General features: G+C 38.6%; 1 protein-coding gene across 10 annotated transcripts; it reads left to right on the forward strand.

The window, feature by feature from the left end:
- Nucleotides 1-3,263: 3,263 nt before the first annotated feature.
- On the forward strand, nucleotides 3,264-22,544 carry GOLGA5 (golgin A5). 10 transcript variants are annotated; one of them, XM_054200743.1, is made up of 13 exons: nucleotides 3,264-3,378; nucleotides 4,192-4,778; nucleotides 7,562-7,783; nucleotides 8,862-9,081; nucleotides 9,639-9,762; nucleotides 10,573-10,776; nucleotides 11,963-12,133; nucleotides 12,799-12,927; nucleotides 14,877-14,975; nucleotides 16,612-16,837; nucleotides 18,059-18,164; nucleotides 19,428-19,491; nucleotides 21,142-22,544. In XM_054200743.1, exons 2-13 carry the CDS (start codon nucleotides 4,214-4,216, stop codon nucleotides 21,220-21,222), a joined length of 2,211 nt encoding a protein of 736 aa, XP_054056718.1. In that variant the 5' UTR covers nucleotides 3,264-3,378; nucleotides 4,192-4,213; the 3' UTR covers nucleotides 21,223-22,544. The 10 variants fall into 10 exon arrangements, 9 of the variants coding, with proteins under 9 accessions (XP_054056718.1, XP_054056720.1, XP_054056719.1 ...); XM_054200745.1 differs by having other exon boundaries at nucleotides 3,271-3,455; nucleotides 4,163-4,778; XM_054200744.1 differs by having other exon boundaries at nucleotides 3,271-3,455.
- The last annotated feature ends 1,018 nt before the right edge of the window (nucleotides 22,545-23,562 follow it).

Here is a 23,562-nt window from a genome sequence, read left to right on the forward strand (position 1 = left end):
TCCAATGTGTTGCTTAATCTGTCATGAGGCAAGATGGATTTTCTATTAACTCCTCCTAGTACTAGTGCTGTGAGTACATTCTGAGTAGGCAGCAGGGCTGATGTCTCCTCCCTGGGTTTAGGTCCTAATGAGGCCCAATAATAATTCATATCTGTAGACAAACATTTTGGAGTCTTTGTCCTACATAAGAGCTCTTCCCAAGCCTTGTGGGTTCCCCATAGGAAAAGGATTACCATAATAAGATGTAAGGAAACTTCAGTGAACCAAAGGAGCCTACCTGATAACAACATTCAGCATACTTGTGAATTTATCCAGAGAATACTTGTAAGGTGTGATCTGACAAGATGACATCTAGAGCTCTAGGGAAATGTGGATGTAAGACACCAACCATGCATTCAGCATTATAATCAGAAACTCAGGAGGAGAAGAGGTCCTCGACAGTGGAGGATGTGAAGTGGCAGAAGCTGTAAGCATTGTCTTCATTCACATTCTTGCTGGTGCCTCAGGCACGAGTAGAAGTTCTGTGTGGAGAAAGTATCTGAATACTGGTTAGTTGCAATGTGTTGGTATAGAAGATTGTTTGAGGAAACAAACAGAGAGATGATGGGAGAAAGAACAACAAAGCCCCCTAACCTAATATTATATACACTTTAACAACTATCCTTGCTAAGAATAAGCATTTATAGAAGAGAGAAAACAGCCATAAAGCTTGAAAGGGTTTGGGACACTGAGTCACACATGATGAGAAAGGAGTTGCAGTGACAAGTATGGGGACATCCACAGTGTGGGAGTCCCTCTAAACAATGCTTGTCAAGTCTTCATTCAAACACCCCATCTGAGAGAGAGTCTAAATAGTAAAATGGATACGGACAAGAATATGAGAAGCATCTTGAGATCTCACATATAAATCTGACATCAACCAAAAGGTTTTGACTTGAAACAGTGACTGAAAATTACTGAAAATACTATCTCTAAGTCAGAGTAGACTTACTTGTTAAGAGTAAGTAAATGCGAATTTCGTTTTGTCAAGGGAATTTGCCGTATTATATATTTGCTTTTAGGACGGGAACAATTGTGAAAGAAAATCCATTCTTATTCTTTTGCATGTGACATGAGCCATATTCCTGAAACTACCCCTTCCAACCTTTGCCTTAGATGACCTCTCAGATAACAAGTTGCAAGATAGCCTTCCACAAAAAGTTGTTTTTCTTTTTCACTCACCATCATGTGCTTAATATGCAAAACAGATGTCTGGGCTCCACTTCTCCTTTCAGCTAATGAGGACAGTAACTTCAAGACAGATGAAACAACATCACAACAAAATTGTTCTTTTCTTCTCACCCTACTATAAAAGCTGTTCTGAAATTAGCTAAAAGTTACTTGCTGTTTACTTCAACCCCCATAGACACAAAGCCATAGTAAAAGTCTCCTGTTCATCTGTCAGAAAAGCTAGAATCCTTCCTTCCTCCTGAATATTCATTTTATCTAATTAATGCTAATAAATATTCAAAAGTATCACTCACTGTTGAAGCAGAATTTTATTCCTTGCAGGATGTTAGTAGTTTTCACTTAACAAAAGTAATTTTTAAAGTCTTTTTTTTCTTCTTTGGGTGGAGGCAGTGCAAATCTATCCAAAAAGACTGCTGAGCACGTTCTTTATGCTAAGCCCCTTGGTTTCAGTGGGGCCAAGTGCCCTTCTTTTGTCATACAAACCTCTAAATCATGGGGCTTTGAAAAAGGAAATGGCCTCAGAAAATGGTGAGTGCTTTTGTCGAAGGGAAACCTAAGACTGAAAAAATAGGGGCTTTAAATTTTTTCTTTACCAGTCCCAGGATATTCTGTTATAAAGGAGTCCCTAAGCCCTTATGTTAACCTCAACTAATGTCTCTTCTAAGACTAGTTATGATCTTAATCTGAAAAAGAAGTAAAGACAACCTCAGTATATTTACCTGTTAGCTAAGTAAGAGTCACCTTTGCTTGCACAGCACCACTCAAGTATTTTCAGCAGAAACAAGGTGGTATTAGTGTTACCATACAGGACAAACGTAGGGGAAGGACTGTTGCAACAGGATGAGTGTGAGCCTGGACATTAAAGGTTCTGATAGAAGCTTTGTGAATCCAAGTTAAAAGGATGCCTTTAGTTATTTGCATTTGCTTGGGGGGGTGGGGGGTGGTGTTTATATCATAGATGTTTATACCCATGTTCCTTGGTATCTTACAGTTACCCTTGAGGATCAGCAGGTCATTCCCTTCATGTCTTCCCCAAGTTGTGGAGAACAGAACTTAAGTGCCCCACGTAGTTTCTTCTTGTTGAAATTCCTGTCATTTATTGGCAGTATCAAGGCTGAGGTGTTTTTTTCCAGTCGGCCTGTATGATGGTCTAACATCCCAACCCAGGCAACAGAGACAAGAAGGACTTCCCGAGTCTGGAGCGAGACAGGGGTACCCCAAACGGCTCATCCGCCATTTAGAATCATAAAATCATTGAACTGTCTAGGTTGTAAGGGACCTTTAAGATCATTGAGTCCAACCATCAACACAACACTGACAAAAACACCACTAAACTATGTCCCTAAGCACCAGATCTACCTGTCTTTTAAATACCTCCAGGGATGGTGATTCCACTTTCCCTGGGCAGCCTGTTCCAATGTTTGATAACCCTTTTGGTGAAGAAATTTTTCCTAATAGCCAACCTAAACCTCCCCTGGCGCAACTTGAGGCCGTTTCCTCTTGTCCTATTGCCTGTTACTTGGGAGAAGAGGCCGACCCCCTCTGGCTACACCCTCCTTTCAGGGAGCTGTAGAGAGCGATAAGGTCTCTCTTCAGCCTTCTCTTCTCCAGGCTGAACAACCCCATCTCCCTCAGCCACTCCTCGGAAGACTTGTGCTCCAGACCCCTCACCAGCTTCGTTGCCCTTCTCTGGACACACTCTGACACCTCAATGCCTTTTTTTGTTGTGAGGGGCCCAAACCCGCCTCTGCCCAGAAAGCTTCTGTCAGGCCAAGCCGCGATTTTACACACTACCAGCCTTCGACGCTAGCAAAGACGCAGACCGTCGCGCTTGCCTGTTTCTAACAGCCACGCCGAAGACCTTTCTCGCCCCCTCTCTCCCTGCAGGGCTGCAGCTCCTCCTGCCATCCCAAGGCAGAAGTGCAGGAATCACGAAGGGCCGGTCTCCTCAGAGGCCGCCATTACCGCCCCTCCCCTCCCACCGGGACGCGGGGCTCGATGCGACGTGCTACGTCACACGTCTCCCCCCGCGCCTGCGCGTCACGTCCCGGAAGCGCGGCCACGTCTGCCGGAAGATGGGGTAGCGCCGCCGAGCCCGGCCCGGGGCCTCGCCAGTGACTTTCGCCCCCTCACGACTCCCCCTCCTCGGTAACGGGGTCTCCCCCGCTGGGAGGAGGTGAGGCTCGGGCTGTACCGAGGCCTCCGCCGCTCCTGAGGGCTGCCGGGTAGGGCTGAGGGACAGGCAGCCGTGCAGAGGGAGGGAGGGAGGGAGGGAGGGAGGGAGGGGGTGGGGGGGCTGAGGCCACCCGGAGCGTTGCCAGGCCTTGCCTGGAGGTGTGCTGGGCCAAGGGACCCTCCACAAGCTTTCCCTGGGGTGAAGGGGCCCTTCCTAGGAGCTGGGGTGTGACACGTCGCCTGTGTGGTCTCGCAGGCCCTGGGTGGAAGTGAAGGCCTGCTCCTGTCCCCCGTGTTGGTGTCATGGAAGGCTGCAAAGTTTGCTGGGAGAAGTTCGTCTGACCCAGATTATGAATCTGTAGGCCAAACATCTAAGGCTGTGTAGTTACCAATTGCTGTAATAATCATCTGGCCACTTCTCCTCCTCCAACAGAGTTTGGTTTTGTCAGGTGCAAGTAAATTTTATTTTCTGTTATTGTTCCAGATTGGCTATCAGGCTGGATGCTCTGCAGCAGGTGCAGATGCCAGAAACAGATGTGCCGGTCTGATAGCTAAGCCTTGGTTTTGTCTGCTTTCTGCAGAAACTGATTTGGTTTGTTTCCATCAGTTACCAAAACAGTGAAATACCAAGTGAGCAGCAGAAAAGTGTTAAAATAATTACAGCACTAATAGATTACCACAACAGTTGTTTAGGTAACCCATACATCTTCCCTTACCAACACCAGTCTGATTTGTAATCATTCTATGTCTTTTGCAGCATATGGTCCTGAAATTTTAATTTTTTAGAGTTTGTCAACAGGCATCCATCATGTCTTGGCTTGCTGATCTCGCTGGAAAGGCAGAGGATCTACTCAACAGAGTTGATCAAGGAGCTGCATCGGCTCTGAGCAAAAAAGACACAACAAGCAGTGCAGCTTATGATCATAAGAATTTGGACTCTGCTAATGAATATTCTGAATTACGTCAGCATACTGGAGAACTCAAGTATCAGACATCATCCAAAGCAGCCTACATCTCCTCAGCAGCTGAAAATATTAAACATCAGAAGGCCACAATCCTGGCAGGAACAGCAAATGTTAAACCAGCACGTAGGACATCTTCAGACGTCGCTTCTCCCGTAGAAAGTGTTTCCACACCCAGAGCTGCCTCACATTTTGTCAGAAGAAAAAAGTCGGAACCTGATGATGAGCTGCTCTTTGATTTTCTCAACAGTTCGGAGAAAGAGCCTAATGGAAGGATGGACTCTAAAAAAGAGAAGAGCAAGGCACCTGTTCTTCAAAATCACTCTCGGACTTCAAGCATTAGTTCTGTGTCTACAAGTACACAGAGTGCAAAAACTACTGAAGATAATTCCATCAGGAGCCAAGGCAATGGTAGTTAACTAGTATTGAACCTAGAGATATTTAAAACTCAAGTGTGTTTAGGGTAAGGCTAGGTAATGGATTTACTGTCACTTCACGAAACATTTAGTGGTAGTAGTATGTCAAATGTGTGGAGTACAGCAGGGTCTTTAACGTTTTTTCATCACTTAGATACCATGCTAATTTGACAAACTGTGTAATTAATACCTAAATCTTTTATGTTCTTGATCTACCTCATTGCTGCTGCTCATCTTGACCTCCCTGAGCTGTGACCTAACCTTGCCTCAGTCCCCGTACATCCCCGCTTGGAAGCACAGGCACTGCTGCATTTGTTTGATCACTCAGGGGCCCTTACCCGTTGTTGCCACGTAGGAGAGTGAGTGACTTTCACTGGCTGGTAGCTGGTGTTGGCTGTTGTCCAGTGTACCGGCTGAGGTGATGTGAGGTTTTCTCTGTTCCACCATGGAAGAGGGGTATGCTGTCAAACCCGCTGGTCCTGTGAAGTGGGAGTTTGTATGTGAAGACAGGCTGTTGTAGAGCTACAGGCGTGAGAGAGCTGGATAGATAAAGCGTTTGGATTTGGCAGAAGTAGGTCATTACTGCAGTCTAAATGGGGATGCCTGAAAGAACCTCCAGGCCACATGGTCAAAAGTTGGGGCTATTCTCAAGTCAATGCAAAGGACAGTGTGTCAGGAACTTGTGTTCTCTGTCAGGCTGTCCGATCTAAACTCACTCCTTGCTGTTGCTGTGCTACAGACTGCTGCTGTTTATTCTCTGAAGTTGAAGCAAATGGTTATATTATTTCCAAATAATGTTGTTAGAGTACTTCATTATTTGTTCAGAACTTTGAGTGTGTAAAGCATCGTAAATGCCAGTTTTTTACTTAGTACATTAAGTATGCTGAAAAGTTTAAGACATAAAAAGGATCATTTCCAAAGATGTGAATATTTTTGTATTTCTGTGTCTGTAACTTTTCAGTAAGGTTTATTACTACTCCTAATAATAATTCAAATATGTTAGACCTGGCTATATCACCTTGCTGATTGGTGCTTGAGAAACATAGTTGTTTTGCTCAATGTGGTCTGTTGAATTTTCTTCTGAAGATTTTTGAGAGGAGTTTGCATTGTGGAACTGCCAGATGAGGAAACATGCAATTACAACATAGAGTTTGAGCACACTGGTTTCAAAGTTGATTGTATAGATACGTCTGTGTGATTTAAATGTTCTGTATAGCATCTGTTGAAGTAGCTTATGATACATTAGCTATAGACAAAAAAAATTAACATTATTCTTTGTACATTGACATGGGTATAATGTAATATGTGTTATAAATGGCTAATTTATTGCTTTGTTAGCTTCATTTATATATTGATTTTTCTGGACGACAGATTGAGGATAAATTGTCTGTTGATTTGGAAATTGTGTAAGTGAATCAAAAGGAAGGAAACGGCACTCGTTAGAACTGCTTAAATAGGAAAGGGGTTTGAGAAAATGTGGAAGAAATCTTGTTGCTGCCACTACTTGTCGGTATGGTGTTGTTCAGAATTAATAGTCTGCCCCAGCTCCCTGGGCTCAGGGTGATAGGGGCTGTTGCAGTGGTAACAAGGAAGGTGGAGCCAGGTTGGTTGGTGATCACAAGGTGGAGTAAAGAACGTTGTAACAGCTAAACTGCAGTCTTGTTTGCAATTATTTGCAATCTGTCCCCCTGGATTTTCAGCAGTTACTCATCTGGGACAGTAAATTCAGAAGTAATGTTTGTGGATTGCCTGCTTGTTTGCTTATTGCGTGCTATGTTGTTCTATGTTAATACTGCTTCAAAGCTTCCAACTATCTGCCCGCTGAAATCTGTTACAGTGGATGTGTCAATTTCACAGCATCAATCCAGGACACCCTGTGTGTGTTTGTGCATGGTGGGGAAAGGCTGTCGGTTCCTCCTTCCTTGCAAGTTCAGAATACTGCCAGGAGTTCCCTTACTGTTCTCACCGAGGTTCTAAGATTTTAAAAAAGAAAAATAAACCCCTCTATTTTGGTTTCTATAATCTACAGAATTTGAGTTTGTATTGGCAGAAAGCTTTTAACAGTTTGACAGAGTATATCTACTTTATATTTTTTCATTAGAGAAAGGAAAGATCATGCTCCTGCTTCAAATCACTGCAGCTTGATTTCTCAAGTGCTTTTGAAAAAATATTTTGAGAGAATTGTTAATACAGAATTATCAGTAAGATCATGTTTTGATCTTTGAAATAATTCTTAAAAGGCTTTTTTACATAAAGATAACTAAAATATGTAGCTACGTGGCTGAGTTACATGTCTAGGTTTGATATCAAAATAAGTATAGCCACCTGAAGAGATTTTTTTTTAAATAAAATTTACATCCTCGAAATCGAAATCGTAATGGAAAACTAGAATGAACTTGTACTGAAAATTCCCTTAGTTAGTTACTATGTATATTTAATCTCTTCTGTTGCTGTCTCATCTTCTGAAGACATCTCTGGGCAACATAGTCATAAAAAAGTATTCAGGTTTTGAAAATTGTGAGTTTGACATTAATGTAATAAGAAATTTTATAACTTCCACATCTTGTCTTGCAGGATTAACAAAAATGATGCATGTATGCTATATAGTAGTCCTATTTTGTGGAAGTCCCTTGGGAGAAGCAGCTCCATATTCCATTTCAATAAGCTGTTGTTATTTATTTATTCATTTAACCGCTGATGCAGAACACGGAATTGCTGTTTACATCAAGGCAACTTACAAATGCATGTGTTAGTTTTAACTTGCATCTCTCTGTACAGAAACTCCAGACAGTTCAGATTCTGGACTGGGAACACAAGGTGATGGTGTGAAGGATACATCACTAAGTCCAGTAACTAATCCCAGCCTTTCAGCTAATGATGATTGCAAATCACATGAGCTATCCAATCTTCGTCTGGAGAATCAGCTGCTGCGGAATGAAGTTCAATCTTTAAATCAAGAAATGGCTTCATTAATTCAGAGGTCCAAAGAAACACAAGAAGGTACTGTGGTTTGGAAGCTCAACTGTAACGTATTATTAAAATGCTAGTGAACTAGAAAACAATGCTATTTCTATGTTAGTGTTTTCTATTCATAATAAAATCTTTCTAGTTAAATTTCCATGTATGATTTGCCAAGCAAAATGATTCTTGGTTTCAGAATAATGAGCTGGAAAAAAACCTAAAAGGCTTGTTCAACTACAAAGATAACACAAATGTTGATTAAAATGGTGCAATCAAGTTAGTTCCAAAACTTACATCATATTAAAACAGTGCTGGAAAATCTTATCAGTATTAAAATACCTTTCCTGCATTTTAATGGCTATTGCAAAATACCTATTTTTAAATTAATAAATTCCTTTAAATACTTCAAAGTCTGACTACTTTCTGGCTGTAGGCTGTAATCTCTGATGTCTAGAAACTAACAGTAAAAATTTTTAGTGTTTTTGTATGACTTGTATGACTAGCTTTTTCAAAGCCAAATGAAGTAACAAATATAAAAAATATGAGTATAAATTAAACACTTAAGTGATAAAACCTTGAGCAAACTCCTGCTGTTAGGCATACAACTGAGGGACCACATTTTTTTCAAAGTAATCAGATGAGCTAGAGAATTGTAATTTCCATTGGAGTTTAATATGTGATGTTTGATTAAAAACAGAAGCCTCTGTAAATATTCAGGCATTATTTCAACACTGGTGTGTTTTTCTACTGTTAGGTTGAGTTTATTGTCACATTGTCTTGAACTAGGTGCTTTATGCAGAGGTTTCCAGAGGCTTGTTTGCACAGGGGTATTTGACAGTAGATCATTGCAAGGGGTGGGGCAGGTAAAATTTGTCAAGTGCAGTGTGACACAGAATGAAATGCCTGTTTTGAAATCACCTGCACATTTTTATGGGTTGTGCTCTGCAGCCAGTCTGGCATTTGTTACTTCTTGGTAGCTTGTAAAGTTGTAAGCGTTACTTCAACTTGGTTGTATTTAATTCCTTTCTTTAAGAAATGTGATGTGTGTATCCTGACCATTTACAAGGCCTTGCAATATCTGCATTTATAAACTTCAAAGAAACTTCTCATTTTGTAGAATTGAACAAATCCCGGGAAAGGGTTGAGAAGTGGAACGTCGACCATTCAAAGAGCGACAGGATGGTTAGAGAACTTCGAGCTCGAGTTGATGATCTGACAGAAGCTGTTGGTGCCAAGGATTCACAGCTAGCTGTGCTGAAAGTACGGTTGCAAGAAGCTGATCAGCTCTTAAGTGCTCGGAAAGAAGCTTTGGAAGCATTGCAGAGTGAAAAATCACGGTACTTCATAATTCCATACTTCATAATTCTGCAAATAGTAGTAAGTCGGAAAATTTAAGGTAGATAATTTAGTCTCTTTAAGAATAAAAATGAATAAATTAATGGGGAAAGGGATTGTATCAAGATTTGAAATACGAGGATTAAAGTTTGCTCTCAGCCCGTTATATCATAGCTGGCAGTGGGAAGAGGGCAAAAATAGGAGCAGTTGTCACCTCATTATTGAAATCCATTTTGTATAAAGTATTTGTGTTTGTGTCAGACGCCTGAAGCTGAAGATCTCAAGAAAAATGTTTTTGTCTTGAAAAATACATTTGCTTATCCACAAATATGAAGACTTCTCTGACTTACCTCAGTGCTGGGATATGAATTGGCAATTGGATACTCCAGAATATAGGTCAGGGAGGAGATGCGAGTCACTAACTCCAGCCCTCACACCATGTTTAGTAGTTTACTGGGTAAATTTTCAAAGCTGGTCTGAAAACCAGGTAGTCCTATTACTACATGAAATTCACACTAGATTTCTTCTTTTTCAATTAATATATATGTCGCTCTTTCAGGATAATACAAGACCACAGTGAAGGGAGCAGTTTGCAAAATCAAGCCCTTCAAACTCTTCAAGAAAGGCTGCGTGATGCAGACTCCGCACTCAAGCGAGAGCAAGAAAGTTACAAACAAATGCAGGTTAGACATGAAGAGTAAGGAAGAGTTTCAGACTGCCTTTGAGATCAAATCGATGAGGTTCCAACTGCTCTCTTCTCGTTGACTTCAGTTGCCGTTCAGGGTACTGAGTGCTTGGGAGGATGTGCTGTCTGCTGCATCCTCATGATGCTAATTTACTTTTTATATGTTATTTTGAAAGCTTCGTGATTAAAAGTTTTTGAGGATCAATGCTGATAATTTTTACTGTTTTTTTTCATGCTAACTTTAGCATGTAAACATGTTTTCAAACTAAATTAGTAATCAATTTAATTTTCCGTACTATGTTCTTACACAACAGATTGTTACACAATTTGAATATATAAACTTAAGAACATTAAGCTGGACATAACTTGTGTGGTAAATATGTGAGTACATCATTGCTAGAGACTGCTTTCCACACTTGGCTTAGCCTTTGTTATGTATAGTAGCGTCTTTGAAAATCTTTATCAGAGTCTGGTTTGGGGTTTTTTACATCAAAATATGGCAGACTACATTTGATAAAAATTTTGGAGGGGAAAGCTTGCTTTTTGTTTACCAAATGTAAAAATAGGAAGATTGTTATTCCCTCACTATTTCTGGTGGGGGGAAAGAAATGCCTATTTTTACTGACACTAGCACTTGCTTAAGCAAGCAAGATTTCTTTGCACATGGCACTAATGCAACTTTAAGTTGGAGGTGGTAGATAAGAGGTGTTGTGTCATGTGTGGTTGCTTTTAAACTTTCTTTTTTCCTTTCTAGGTTAAAGTTGAGATTGTGTTTAAACACAAAGTGTTGTTTCTTTATTGCTAATAGAATGAGTTTGCGGCTCGTCTAAGTAAAATGGAAGCAGAACGTCAGAACTTGGCAGAAGGGATAACTGTAGCAGAAAGAAAGTATTTAGATGAAAAGAGGAGAGCTGATGAGCTTCAGCAGCAAGTCAAAGTAACTAAAAACCACCTAGAATCTGCAAAACAGGAACTGGCAGACTATAAACAGAAAGCTACTCGCATACTCCAAGTAAGCAGTTTTGTAAAGAAATTCACCTTGATTTGGACACTTACCTTTTTCTACAGTGTTGTCCTTCAAATAATCTAATTTGTGTTTTTTTTTTCATGTGACCTGTAATATATTTTGGGGCATATGTATAATGATACCTGTACAGAAGAGCTACCAGTCTGCATTGTGTAAATTTAAGTTTACAGATTGAGTTAAGTGACTGAAATGGAAGTTCAGGTCCTGAACTTAAAGAAAAATCCAGGTGAACCGTTGCACTTAACTGTGCAACATCCATCAGTGTGTTCTGTATCTAAGAGTCCAATCTTAGGCAGACAGGTAAATAGATGTAACCTATTATTTGTTCCACACCCAGTATTCTTGAGTCAAGAATATTGCTCTATTCTACTTGGGGCCGAAGCGTCGCATATAATGGCTTCTTATGTGTAAACCAAAGGAAATATTTTTATATATCCTGAAAGGTTGCATATGATCAGCATTATATAAACAATGGCAAAATTAGGTATTTTGTGCAGAATTCTGTGCTACTTAAGTTGTCAACTATACCAACTCCAAAAGTGGTCAGTCTTGTTTATAAAAGTTAGCAAAACGTTGAAGATAAAGGTGTCTGTTTAGAGTTATTAATTTAGTCTGATATCTAAGGACAGGTTTTAAATCGTCTTGATAAATGTGAGAAACATGAGATCAGAAGTCAATGCCGAGCTGACATTTGGTTGACTCTGAATAAAATGGTTCATCCTCTTTCCCAGGAGAGTTGTTGCTGTATTTGGCTCTTATTTGGGTTTGTTGGCAGGAGAAAGGATGGAATGAAAGGGAGTCAGTTTTGGGTTTAGTCTCTGTTAGTGTCTGTCTTCTCTCTTATGGTATCTAGAAAGTCAAAATTGTTATCTAGGACATGTTTGACATTCCAGGCACTTCTAAAGAGAAAAGCTGTACTTTTCCTCAGATAACATGGATTTTCAGTAAATGTGGTCTCATGGCATACAGGAAGTCAGAAAAATTATCAGTAGGGAAGGATTTTCACTTTAAATTTCATTTCATTAATTAGTAACTTGGCTAAAAGAACAAATACAGCAGTTCTTTTACTGTATGTCTACATTTGAATTTTAAAGCAAAGTCATTTTGGCGTATTGTAGTTGAGCACTTGTTAAATACTGCAATAAATAACATGTTGATTTAATTATTTCAGTCTAAAGAAAAGTTAATAAACAGCTTAAAAGAAGGCTCTGGTATTGAAGGCCTGGATAGCAATACTGCGAGCACAATGGAACTAGAAGAACTGAGACATGAGCGAGACACTCAGAGAGAAGAAATACAGAAACTAATGGGACAAATACAACAGATGAGAACAGAGCTGCAGGTAGCTATGATCATGTACACATGTATTTGTAGTTAACCATGCACAAAGGACTGTTTTCTGGTATACTTTAGGGCTGTTGCTTCTAGTGTTTATTTGACCTAGTTTTAAAATAAGCCAACTTTTGCTCAAGGTGAGGCAAGTGCTTATTGATACCCGATTTCTTTCCATACCCTCTCTCACCACTTCAGGTCATGTGGGAGGAATACTATAGATAGCACTTCTGTCTTCCCTCACTACTGTGTGCTCCTTTTGAGGGAAGCATTTCTTTCCAAACAAGCGTGATGATTTCTCCAGAGATCACCTATATCTCTTTCTGCAAGGGCTACTAATCCTTGAAGCAACTGTAATCCAAGTCGTCTGCTGGCATAATTGGCTCAACCCAGCAGTTGCATGCAAGTCTACTTTACACAGTTTTAGCCTGTAGACAGTAGAAGGGAAAAATTGGAGGCCTTTCATGTTCACAAAATGCATTTCTTCTGTTACTACATTAGTAAAAAATATTTTTTTCTAAGATGACCAAATGCCACTTATTCTATACAATTGATTTTACAATTCATTTTCTTTTGAAGCAATATTGCAGATATAACTTTGTTTTGCTGTCACCTGTGACAGATTGCAGTACTGTGTGAATGTTAGTGAGATGGTAACATTTCTGTTCGTTTCAGGATATGGAGACTCAGCAGGTAAGTGAAGCTGAGTCAGTGAGAGAGCAGCTTCAAGACCTACAAGAACAAATAGCAGCACATAAAATGGCCAAACAAGAGGCAGAAGCTGAACTAGAACGGCAAAAACAGGCAAGGAATTCTTGAAAGCTGAAAGGCCTTATTTTAAGCCTCGTGTTGTGTCATCAGTGAAGCATTTGGCTTAATAGGAGAGTAGCTTATACAGTATTTGGGGGTTTTTTTTGTGTCTAGTATTCCAAAGAAATACCCAAAAGCTTAATGAATGTCACTGGGACAAAGAAAGTGCAACCAGTATTAAGCAATTTTCAGGGCCTTCTGGATGCTCCTGGTAAACAGAGATCTCACTATTTTATTAAAGAATAAACATGACCCTAGGGAGTGCACAAAATTGATCATCATCTTAAATTTTATTCAGCGGGGCAATAATCGAACAATGGGGATATAGTAACATTTGTAACTGTTACTTATGTCAAAAAACTTAAATGCTAAAAATGGTTACTGTGGAACTTCCTGTGCTCAATTACTACATAAGATTTAGCTTGTAAAACAATGCTATTGTAGTACCAATTCATAGATTGTTTTCTTTTGATCCACTTGTTACTGAGTTCTGAATCCAAATGTTGTTACTTCCCAACTGCTCCTTAAGACAAATTGCTGAAAAAAATTATATTAATGAATTTTGTCAGATTATTTCATCCTTTTAAGCAAACTCCCCCTTGATTTAAGCAGTTTTGTGCTAAAAAGAGGGAGGGAAAAAGGCAAGCTCATATTCCACGTGAACAAACCTACTATTCAGTAGAATCAGACAAATGCTTTGCACCCTATTAAAAAACTTCTCTGTAAGAAAAAACTCATGTAAAGAGAATGAATAATGAGGAGAGCAGGAGAGTACACTGTATCTGCTAGGAACAATTTATCTTATAGGATTATCTGTCCTTCCAGAATTTACATTTTAATGAGATGCTAGCAGCTTGAACTAATTAAAAGGCAGAAGTCGAGGTCTGCTCGTGATGGATAGCTGATGTTTATTACATTAAAGCAGATGGTAGATTGTATTTTGTTACTCCTGCCCTTCTGAGGGGTATATTTTAAGTCAACACTACATACAGAAAAAATGAGGTGAACTAAGAAAAAAAGGCATTATCAGTTATTACAGAAACTGAAGTATTCCTTTTGATGACACACGTTTACATGTGCTTTTAAAGTAATTGTGTGTATTGATACTTAATACAATTATAGTCTGTCCAGTCTGGGAGTTCCTTTAACTGTTGCCATGAGGTTTCTGAGACTGAAGATGGAAAATTAGTAGGGGTGTTATTTCTTTTAAATATGATGGTTTGAAGGGAGAATAGGATTATCTGTTTTCTGTAGCAACTGACAGCTGAAGTGATACAGTGATTTGAAGACTGTCTTAATTTAAAGGAGAAGCACAACAGGTCTTTAAGTTGGAGTTAAAATAGCCACTAAATCATGGGAATAACAAAATTTATGGTTAGATTTGCTATTCAGTGAATTGTCCCTTACTAATATTCCTTCCCCTTTTTGTTATGTTAATTTATCCTAAACTTTAAAGGAAGATCTATGTCATACAGAATTACAGATAGATATACCGGGGGGTTTTAAACACTTTAAAAAAGGTATCTCAGATTGACAGTTTACTTTAGGGATACAGATTCCCCTCCAAAGTATTTCCTAGTTGTTTGAGTTACATTATTGCCATCGTTTCAAGGTAGCGATATAATAAATGGTGAGAGTATAAGGAAGATAAATCATGGTCCCAGTGAAATTGTGTGACTCTTAGTAAACAAGTCTGAATTAATATTTATATTAGGTCGGTCTCCACAAAAGAATTTGATAAGTCTTTTGAGTTGTGTCTTTGTGATAGGCTCTCTTATTTTTTTTTCCCCATCCTAGCCAGGCACTTAACTAAAATTAAATTTGTTTTTATTTGATTGCAGCATATTGCCTTTCTGTGTTCTACTGTGAAACTCTAGATAAGAGGATGTCTCTCAAAATACATATATGTATAAAATCTTTTGTGATTGTAATACGTTTCATAGGAACTCCATTATACCGAAGAAGAATTGTATCGAACAAAGAATACTTTGCAAAGCAGAATAAAAGACAGAGAGGAAGAAATTCAGAAGCTCAGAAATCAGGTACTCTGTGTGTATAAAAAATAACTTTATCACCTTCAGTAATGAAAACAGTGATGAGAACTATTAATTTGAATTAACTGTACAAAAGCAACATAAAGGCTCTACTAAGTACTATGTACTTGTTTTCGGTACAGAGTAGAGTTTTGAGTGGAGGGAGTACAAGGGAACCATGAAGTAGTAAGTGGCCTAATTCATAATTGTATGTGCTTTTGTCTTTGGCGGGGGGGGGGGAAATCAACCTGTGTCCCAACTAGATATGATGGAGTGGTGCCGGATCAACACTCTTCTTTTTGAAAACTGAAAAAAGTCATTGGCGCTTGATGAGGTCATCAAGATTTCTACAAAGATCCCTTTAACTGGGCATAAGAACATAAGTAACGTCCTACAGACTCAGTGATCCATCTAGCCCACTGTTCTGTTTTGGACAGTGGCAATGGGGCCAGTATATGAGTCTGGCTGCTTTCTTCAGTCCCTTGTCCTCGCTCAGCATCAGTAATTGAATTAGGGACATTAGTGTTTAAGTCCCTGCTAAATCCCACCAGTGTGTTTATCGACCTGTTTTCCTTGAGTCAATCTAATCCCTTTTGGAACCTTCTGATACTTGTCAGGCCCCGCAGTCTCTTTGGGCAGCATAAAGGCATAGGCCTCGTTTTCTGTAAATTATTTTAGCATAAAGAAAAGTACTCTATATGTAGAGAAATTGATAGTCTAGAGTCAACTATGGTCAGCTGTACAGTTACAGCATCAGAGGATTTGTAAATTGTTTTGTTGCAGTACAAATTTCTTGAGCCTGATAGCTGATGATTCTTGTGGTAATACTGGCTTCAGGATTACCTGCCCTGGTGCATTGCATATAATTTGTATTTTTAATATCTCACTGCCCTGGTTTCTGCTGATCCTATTTTTTCATCATTTGAAGCTACATCTTTGTGGTATATGATGTTACAAGTGGCTGAAATCCAAGACCAGTGAACAGATGAGCTATTGCACATAGAGCAATCTGGAGATTCCCATTTGCTTTAAATACTTTCTGCAAATCGGGTGACATGACTCATGTCTTCATTTGCTGTCCGTGCAGTTTCTGTTTGCTAGTATAATCATGTTTTCTGCCTCAGTGCTCCTCAATTCATCTGCAACGTATCCTGCATTTTCACCACTTTCATTCAAGCTTTCCTGTAGAATGGCGTCAGATTTTCCTCATTTGTACTGAGTTTTTCCTCCCTCGCTTGAAAACGTTTTGCATACTTGTTTTGTGAAGTTGCAAGTATGATAGCCAGACTGGATTATCTTGCTACTGTCATGCCTACTGTTTAAACTCAGCTCTGAGGCGTAGCATTGATTTTTGTGATCAAACTTATGATTATAGAGAAATGTTCATCTGATTAAAGGTGGAAAACGTAGGAATACGTTTTTACACAGGGTTTCTTGTGTCACGTAAAATCTTGTTTTAGCAACTGTCCAAATCAAGTTTCTTCTGTATTGCCCTCATTGGTCATTGTTTTGATAGTATTATCCTGAAAAATGCTGTGATGGAGTAACTTGGTTCTTGGAGGGCTTAGATTTTTAGAGTTTTGTAATATGTTAGTTGGTCAGGCTTTGAACTTATTCTGATTTTTTTCTTTGCTTTGTTTTTTAGCTCACAAACAAGGCTCTAAGTAGTAGTAGTCAGACAGAATTAGAAAATCGGCTTCATCAGTTGACAGAAACACTAATACAGAAGCAAACCATGTTAGAGAACCTGAGCACAGAGAAAAACTCACTTGTCTATCAACTGGAACGACTTGAGCAACAGCTGAAGGCTATCCAAGGCACTAGTACTAATGGACCTTCCATTAATATGGCAGGCATTGACAGTGCTGAAGGTAAATAAGGACGTATGATACTTAAAACTCTGTCCTTCTGCAGTTCAGCCTTTTGTATTTCCTAATGCCTTTACCTGATAGTCTGAGTTTATAAGGAAAAAACAAAATCCTGAAAATATGCAACTTATGCCAGAGACCTTGTCAACAGCAGCCAGTATCATAAAAAATAGTTAAGTAGAAGCTCCTTCTTGTGTGTAAATTACTTATAGTGAACTTAATAAAGCCAATTTCATCTTTAATTTTCAATACTATGGCACTATTGGATCATATTTACAAATCCTGTCACAGGTGCAAGTAAATCTGTCTTGTGAGGTTTAAATTGAATGTCAGAAGCAGGATAGAAGTATTCCCTTGTAAGAAGGGTTTGGGAAGTGAGCAAGAATGGGATACATCCTTTTGAGAGTTGATCAGAATCAATGATCCGATGAAATCAATTTCCTCATTGCTTTCTGTTTTTCTTGAAAAGCAGCTTAAAATATGGTGGTTCTGCTGAGGTTGGTTTGTCTGTACTGTGTAGCGATCATCCTGTATCCCTAGGAGAACCTCAGCAGTCAATCCGTGGTTTTGAGATACTACTTTTCAAAGTCAAAGTTTGTAATTGTGTATGTATGGAAAGTAACTTTAAAATTACTAAGAGTTGAAAAATGACGGTCCAGACTCTTGTTTCTCTGCTAATGAAAGACTTTTAAAGAAATAAGTCAGGAGAACTAGCAAATTTGAAATAGATTTCCTTTTGGCTTGTTTTTAAGTAACTTCAGTAAGCTTAAGTTTAGTAGTACAAAGGTAACGTTATCTGAGAATCTTTTTTTTTTTTTAGTTGATACACAGTAAAAATTTAAATAAAGTAGAAATTTTGGGAATATTTGAATTAGTATCAGAAATGCTATCAGAGTTTTAACTGTGGCAGTATCAAACCCATCATTTTATACACCTAATAATAGAATTATTATATGATAGAACTATCAAGATGTCCATCTAGTAAAGCAAAATAAATTTAAAAAATATACTAAATTGAAGAAACATTTGACTTGATTGTAAGGTTATCAAGAATCTTACCCTCAAAACACACTCCTCTGACCCCAGCAAAACGGCAGTAAATCAGATTAATCACTATTTTTATGTTGTTTTTATCTTTGTTATACACTACGAATTGTTTTATTTAAACAACTACTTAGCTGATTTTAGACTAATGAGGTTTATTGCTTTTTTCCCTTCAAATAGGTGCTCGTATGCGTAATGTTCCTGTCCTGTTCAGTGACATGGATACTAACATGGCAGGAATGTATGGGAGAGTTCGCAAAGCTGCCAGTAGTATAGATCAGTTTAGGTAAGAGTGTCGTAAGGGAACGTGTTTTGTAATTGCTGGAATCCTTTTGCAGTTTCAGGTGGCACACCTTCTGTTTTGAATTGCTTCTATGAAGGTAAAAGTAAAAAATAATAAAGCTAAAGTACAGTACAAATTACTAAATATTCACCTAGTTGACTTGTGCTTTCCTATGCTATTAATATCCTTTGGGCTTTTGCAAATTATAGTCAATTATTTAAACAACGTTTTTGTAGATTTGGATACAAGAGAATGACTAAACTGTGTACAAAAACCCCTAACCTTTATCATTACCACCTTCTACCTTTTTTGCTTTCAGAGGTTTTGACTATGTCTGTGATAAACTCTGTAAGAGTGTATTAGCGGGGGAATATCGTATGTATTCTTTTAGTCCTGTTTAGGCATCGTCATGAAGACAAGCTTCTGGGTTCTGATAGATAGGTTGAAAGATAATCTGTTCAAGGAATTAGTAAACAAAAATCATTCTGGGTGCAGCAAAAGACTTGCTTTGATCCCTTTTCTGAGCAGTTAATTGTCAATATTGACAACAAAGATGTGTTCCAAAACTTGAATGAAATACCAATAGAAAACAAAATTTGGTAATACATATTAGTGCTTCGAAAGCAAGATACCTTCGTAGAAAGTCCTTTATGATTCCATGGTACGTCAGGTTCATTGTGAAAGAATAATCAGGATTTCCATGAGTGGGACCTATTACACGTGATGTTTTAATACTAAACTTCATTTGGCAGTATCATACTCACTTCAGTGCGCATGTGGGGTTTTTTAACAGATGTTACTGAGTGCACATTGAATGCAGTATGCTTTGTAGCACTGTAGCAGGAAACTTGGAAAACCTAGTAAACTAATGAAATATAAGAATGGTAGTGATCTATCAGTTTTTTCAAGGGAATCCAAAGTTTTAGTTGCTGAAATCTTTTTGAAAGATTCATGACAGCTCCTCAAAGTAATGAAATTTGACAACTGGATAGCGTATTTGTGAGTTTTAAAAAACCTGTACAACTCTTGAGTCTTTTTCACTCTGCGTCTAGGATGTAACGGAAAAACTTAGGAGAATATGTTTTATGGTCTGAATTCTGAATTTTCTCACTTCATTTACTGTCTTGAGAACGTGAAGTAAAATTCAATCAGAAACGCAGCCATGTGTATAACTAGTCAGCTGATGTTCATGAGTTTGTGGTGATTGGAATGACAGGAATTTATTGCTCAGTGCTAACTCGTGCACTTTGGTTTTCTCTTGTGTAGCATTCGGCTGGGAATCTTTCTAAGGCGCTATCCCATAGCAAGGGTCTTCGTAATCATTTACATGGTGAGTAAGCTTTCTTTAAAGTAGGAAGTTTAATGCAACATTTCTATAGCCGATTATAGAATACTATTTAAATTGCAAGATGTTTGATGTTCTAAAGGCTATATAATTAACTTCAAAAACTCGATGTATTTTTTTGTATAGCAGACTAAAGAGTACTTACATAGCAGCATTTTGGAGTTGCGTTGCTTGGCAGTTTTCAGTTTTCCCCAGGCATTCTTAGTATAGCAGTCCTAAAGGTGTTTATGTAACTACCGTTTAAAAGACTGTAAAAGTACTAAAATACAGAATGATAGTGACCTGTTGCCAAGGTTAACCCACCACACCTGCGTGCAACTGCATTTAGGAAATGACATGTTATAGCTTTTTTTAATATTTGGCACTTCACTTTTCATTCAGTGACTAATAATCACACTTCTCTAGTAGCTGAAAAAGTAGCAAGAAAAGTTTTTCTTGCTAGACTTTAAACAAATAGCAGAAAGTTGCCCATCCTTACCAGATGAGATTATCTATCGAGGCTTGCAATTGATAAAAATTAATTTCCTCCGTTTTCCACTGGAGGGCAGATGTCCGTCAGTTTAAGTGACCTGTGGTAAGGCAGGTTTGCAGTCTCCTCGCTTGAAAATATTCCACTGGTTGAGCCTTTCAGTCTTTGAAATGAAAGACAAAAATGTTCCTTGAGAAGGCAAAATGATTCTTCTGAACAGAGTTTCCAGGAACAGCTGTTACTATTTCAGGATATAAAGCACACAGACACAGGTGAATAAAGGAAATGGTGGTTCCCCCCTGCAATTGCTTCTTCCAGCCTGTTCAGTACCAGAAGGAACAGGGATATTTAATTCCTAACCTCTCTCTCTCTTCCTGTTCGTGGCTTAGATTTTTCAATATATGAATAAAATGCTTTGTACCCAAACACTGAAGACTTCTGCCACCTAAGCTGCTATCTGAAGTGAAGCTCAATGATGGTTGCATAGGAGCTGTACATCGGGCAGTCAGTGGCAGTTACCCTTTTTCAACCTGAACCTTCACTATAACTATTATAACTTGAATATTATTTTTTTTAAGGAAATGTGGTTTGTGTATTCTGTCAGTTATCGCCCTTGTTGCACCCTCAGCAGCTTCTATTCTAATTGGATAGCTTCAGCCAAATTCAAATGAGAATTAGCATTCCTAAAAAGTTCATAAAAGTGCCTCAAACCAGTGCCTGTGGTAAGGAAAATGGAACTCAGATGTTTTACAGTCTGGTATCAGCCCCTCGGCACAGGAATAGTGACTTACCAGTCACTCGAGGCAGATCACACAGTTCTGGCTGGGAGATGGATATCAGAGAGAACAGCTGGAGTTACTGGGGCACGGAGGGAAAGCAAAGCCAGAGGGTATAAAGCAGCCTGGTTTCCTACAGATTTAGTTCTGCTGTTTGTGTAAAATCTTCAGTTTTCTGCAAATGGCTTCTGTGGAATCTGACTCAGCAGTTCATTCTGCAAATAGGAATTCTTTTTTTTAGGAGTATCTGAATAATATAAAATATATTTAATCAAAATATTTTTACAATACTAGATGTTATTAGCTCTCATTGAGAGCTCTCATTTTTACAGCTGCTCTGAAAGGCGGTTGTCAGTGCTGAGAAGTTAATTCTTTCTTTTCTTTTCCCAGGCATTGCTTCATCTCTGGGTCATGATTGTTCTACTCACCTACACCCCAGAAATGCATCATGAGAGTCCCAGTGGCAGATAGACCGAGACGGGACCATGCGCTGCGCTAATGCAATTTGGACCGGCAGTGTCTTTAGAATCATCAGTTCTGAAATATCAACAAACTTTCCCTCGTGGTTTTTAGGAAGAATGAAAACCATCATTCTTGATTTATCACTACTTTTCAAATACGTGTATAATACTCTGTAGCTTTTTCAGTTTACCTAAAGGAGCATCACTTTCCTGGAGAAATAAAGCTATTAAGTTAAGCTATGATTAGCCTTTACATTTTATGTAAACCTTCTGGTGATTAGCGTAAAAGGAAAGGGTTGTACCTACAGAGACATGCAAGGATTTCTGAAATTATAGATATATATGATACAAACTATTTTGGATCATACTGGATGTGGGCTATAGTCAGGTAATAAACTGTACTTAGCAATTTAAATAAACTTTATTCTTTCTGGTTTCTTTCAGTCTACTTTTGCACTTCTGTTTTTAACTTTGTAAATAATAGTTTTTTCCTTAACACGTTAAACTGAAAAAGGACAATGGATTGGTGCAATATCTTTCTGTAAATAAGTTTAAAAATAAAATATTATGCATTCTTCGCTTATGTACCTCTAGTGCAATAGATGTATCTTGCCTACCAGCTGAATAGTGGCACTGCCTATTTAAAGGCTGGTATTTTAGCTTTATTAGAGGAAGAGAGAGCTGGTTTTGAGGAAAAAAAGGCTTGAATTCTTTAGAAGTAATGGTGTTTCTTTTTGCACTTAAAATTTATATATTTTAACTGCATTTTCTTATACCTCTCTCATTATACGTGTCTTAATCAGATCTGATATTCATCGAAATATTTATTTTCTAAAGCTTTGGGTACTTCATTAAAACTATTTCTATACAAAATCAATCAAAACATCAAAAAATTCTCATGTCTAAACGCGTACCAAATGTACTATTAACAAACCTCATCAAATAATTATCGTGAACCCCATAATACCAAATGTACTGTAATGGTTCTATTGTTAGACCGCGGCATTCAGCGATTATGAATTCTCAGTACATAATACTACAAGGTCACTTTATTTCCCTATGAAATTTTGTGTTTTCTTGTGTGGTGCTCAAAGCAGAGTAAGGAGAAGGTGGCTACAAGCAATTTTGTCACTCCTGCTCTTCAGAACACAGTCCGGTTTCCACGCAGCTTGAAGACACCAAGTATTAGTCCCGTGATCCAAGTCTGTCACGCCGACTCCTATGGAAATGTTACAGTAGGCAAATGACTGTATTGCTGCTCTGAGTCAGATCTCCCAGAGAAAACTGAAATGCTTTGATGAACTAACTAATAAAAGAGAGCATTTACTGTAAGCTGTGTCCCTGCCCTCTGTCACATTTGCTGTGCTTTGACTAATTCCTGTTACCTGTTTTGTTTTCAATTCTGATATTAAAGCCACTTCTGAACCCTGGGGAGAGCTGATTGCTATAGGAGGAGATCAGGTAAGGTCCTCTGTACAATCTTTTTCTATACGTATGCATTTTTTTTCATGTAAAACCTTCCAACCACTGGATCTTTTTGTACTCCAGTATACTGTGACAATTTTGGGGAACATCCATAGTGGTATATACGTCTTACAGCTTTGCTGACGTCGCACCAACTGCACATCTATTCTTGATTCCTTTCTGCCTGTGTTTTTCTCTTGTCCTTCCTTTTGGGTATTTCCTTTTGTAGAGATCACCTCTTGGAATCCACAGACACTTTTTTTTTCCTGATAACTTACTAAAACCACTACAGTGCTTCTGGAACCCTTTATCATAGATTCGTACTCTTCAGTTCTTCCAGATTTTATGCTAGAAATTTTACAGGGGTGAGCACTGAGAGATTCCAGCTGACTTTTGCCTTTGAACTAGGCTCTTGCATTCCAGTATCAGTTTGGGCTTAGCTGATGGTGACCCCTGGGATGTCTTAGAGTTGAGAATAACGTCCTTAGCGCAGGGCACTGAATAGCATCAGCCTCATGTGTGTTGCTAAGACGTTTCTGGTTTTATTCCTTGTCTGTGAAATGATGTATAACATACTTTTCTTGTTGCAACTTCAGTTCCCATCTCTACCATCTATTTTCCTTTTTTTTTTTTTAGTGCTTGTAAAAGAAAGGCACGGCTGTTTGAGTACCTGATTATATTCTGATTTTTAAAAGGTGCAATGTTAACAACCAAACTGTGAATCGCTGTGTTTTCCCCTAGTAAAAAAAACCTGGAAGCAGGCAGCTGATAGTCGCAATTCCTTGCCAGACAAAGGGCTGTTCAGTGAGGAGAGGAAACAAATGCTACGGTACCACTAAAGGCTGTACTACCATATGTAAACACCTTTAAACTCTCTTTAAAACAC

This window comes from Rissa tridactyla, chromosome 4, assembly GCF_028500815.1.
Source record: "Rissa tridactyla isolate bRisTri1 chromosome 4, bRisTri1.patW.cur.20221130, whole genome shotgun sequence".
NCBI lineage: Eukaryota > Metazoa > Chordata > Aves > Charadriiformes > Laridae > Rissa > Rissa tridactyla.

Bases quoted from the DNA above. Each gene is read 5' to 3' on its own strand.
- GOLGA5 (XM_054200743.1), top strand. From the start codon at position 4,214: ATGTCTTGGCTTGCTGATCTCGCTGGAAAGGCAGAGGATCTACTCAAC. The intron at 4,779-7,561 runs GTAGTTAACTAG...CTCTCTGTACAG, and splicing joins CATCAGGAGCCAAGGCAATG to AAACTCCAGACAGTTCAGAT. The intron at 18,165-19,427 runs GTAAGAGTGTCG...TCTCTTGTGTAG, and splicing joins AGTAGTATAGATCAGTTTAG to CATTCGGCTGGGAATCTTTC.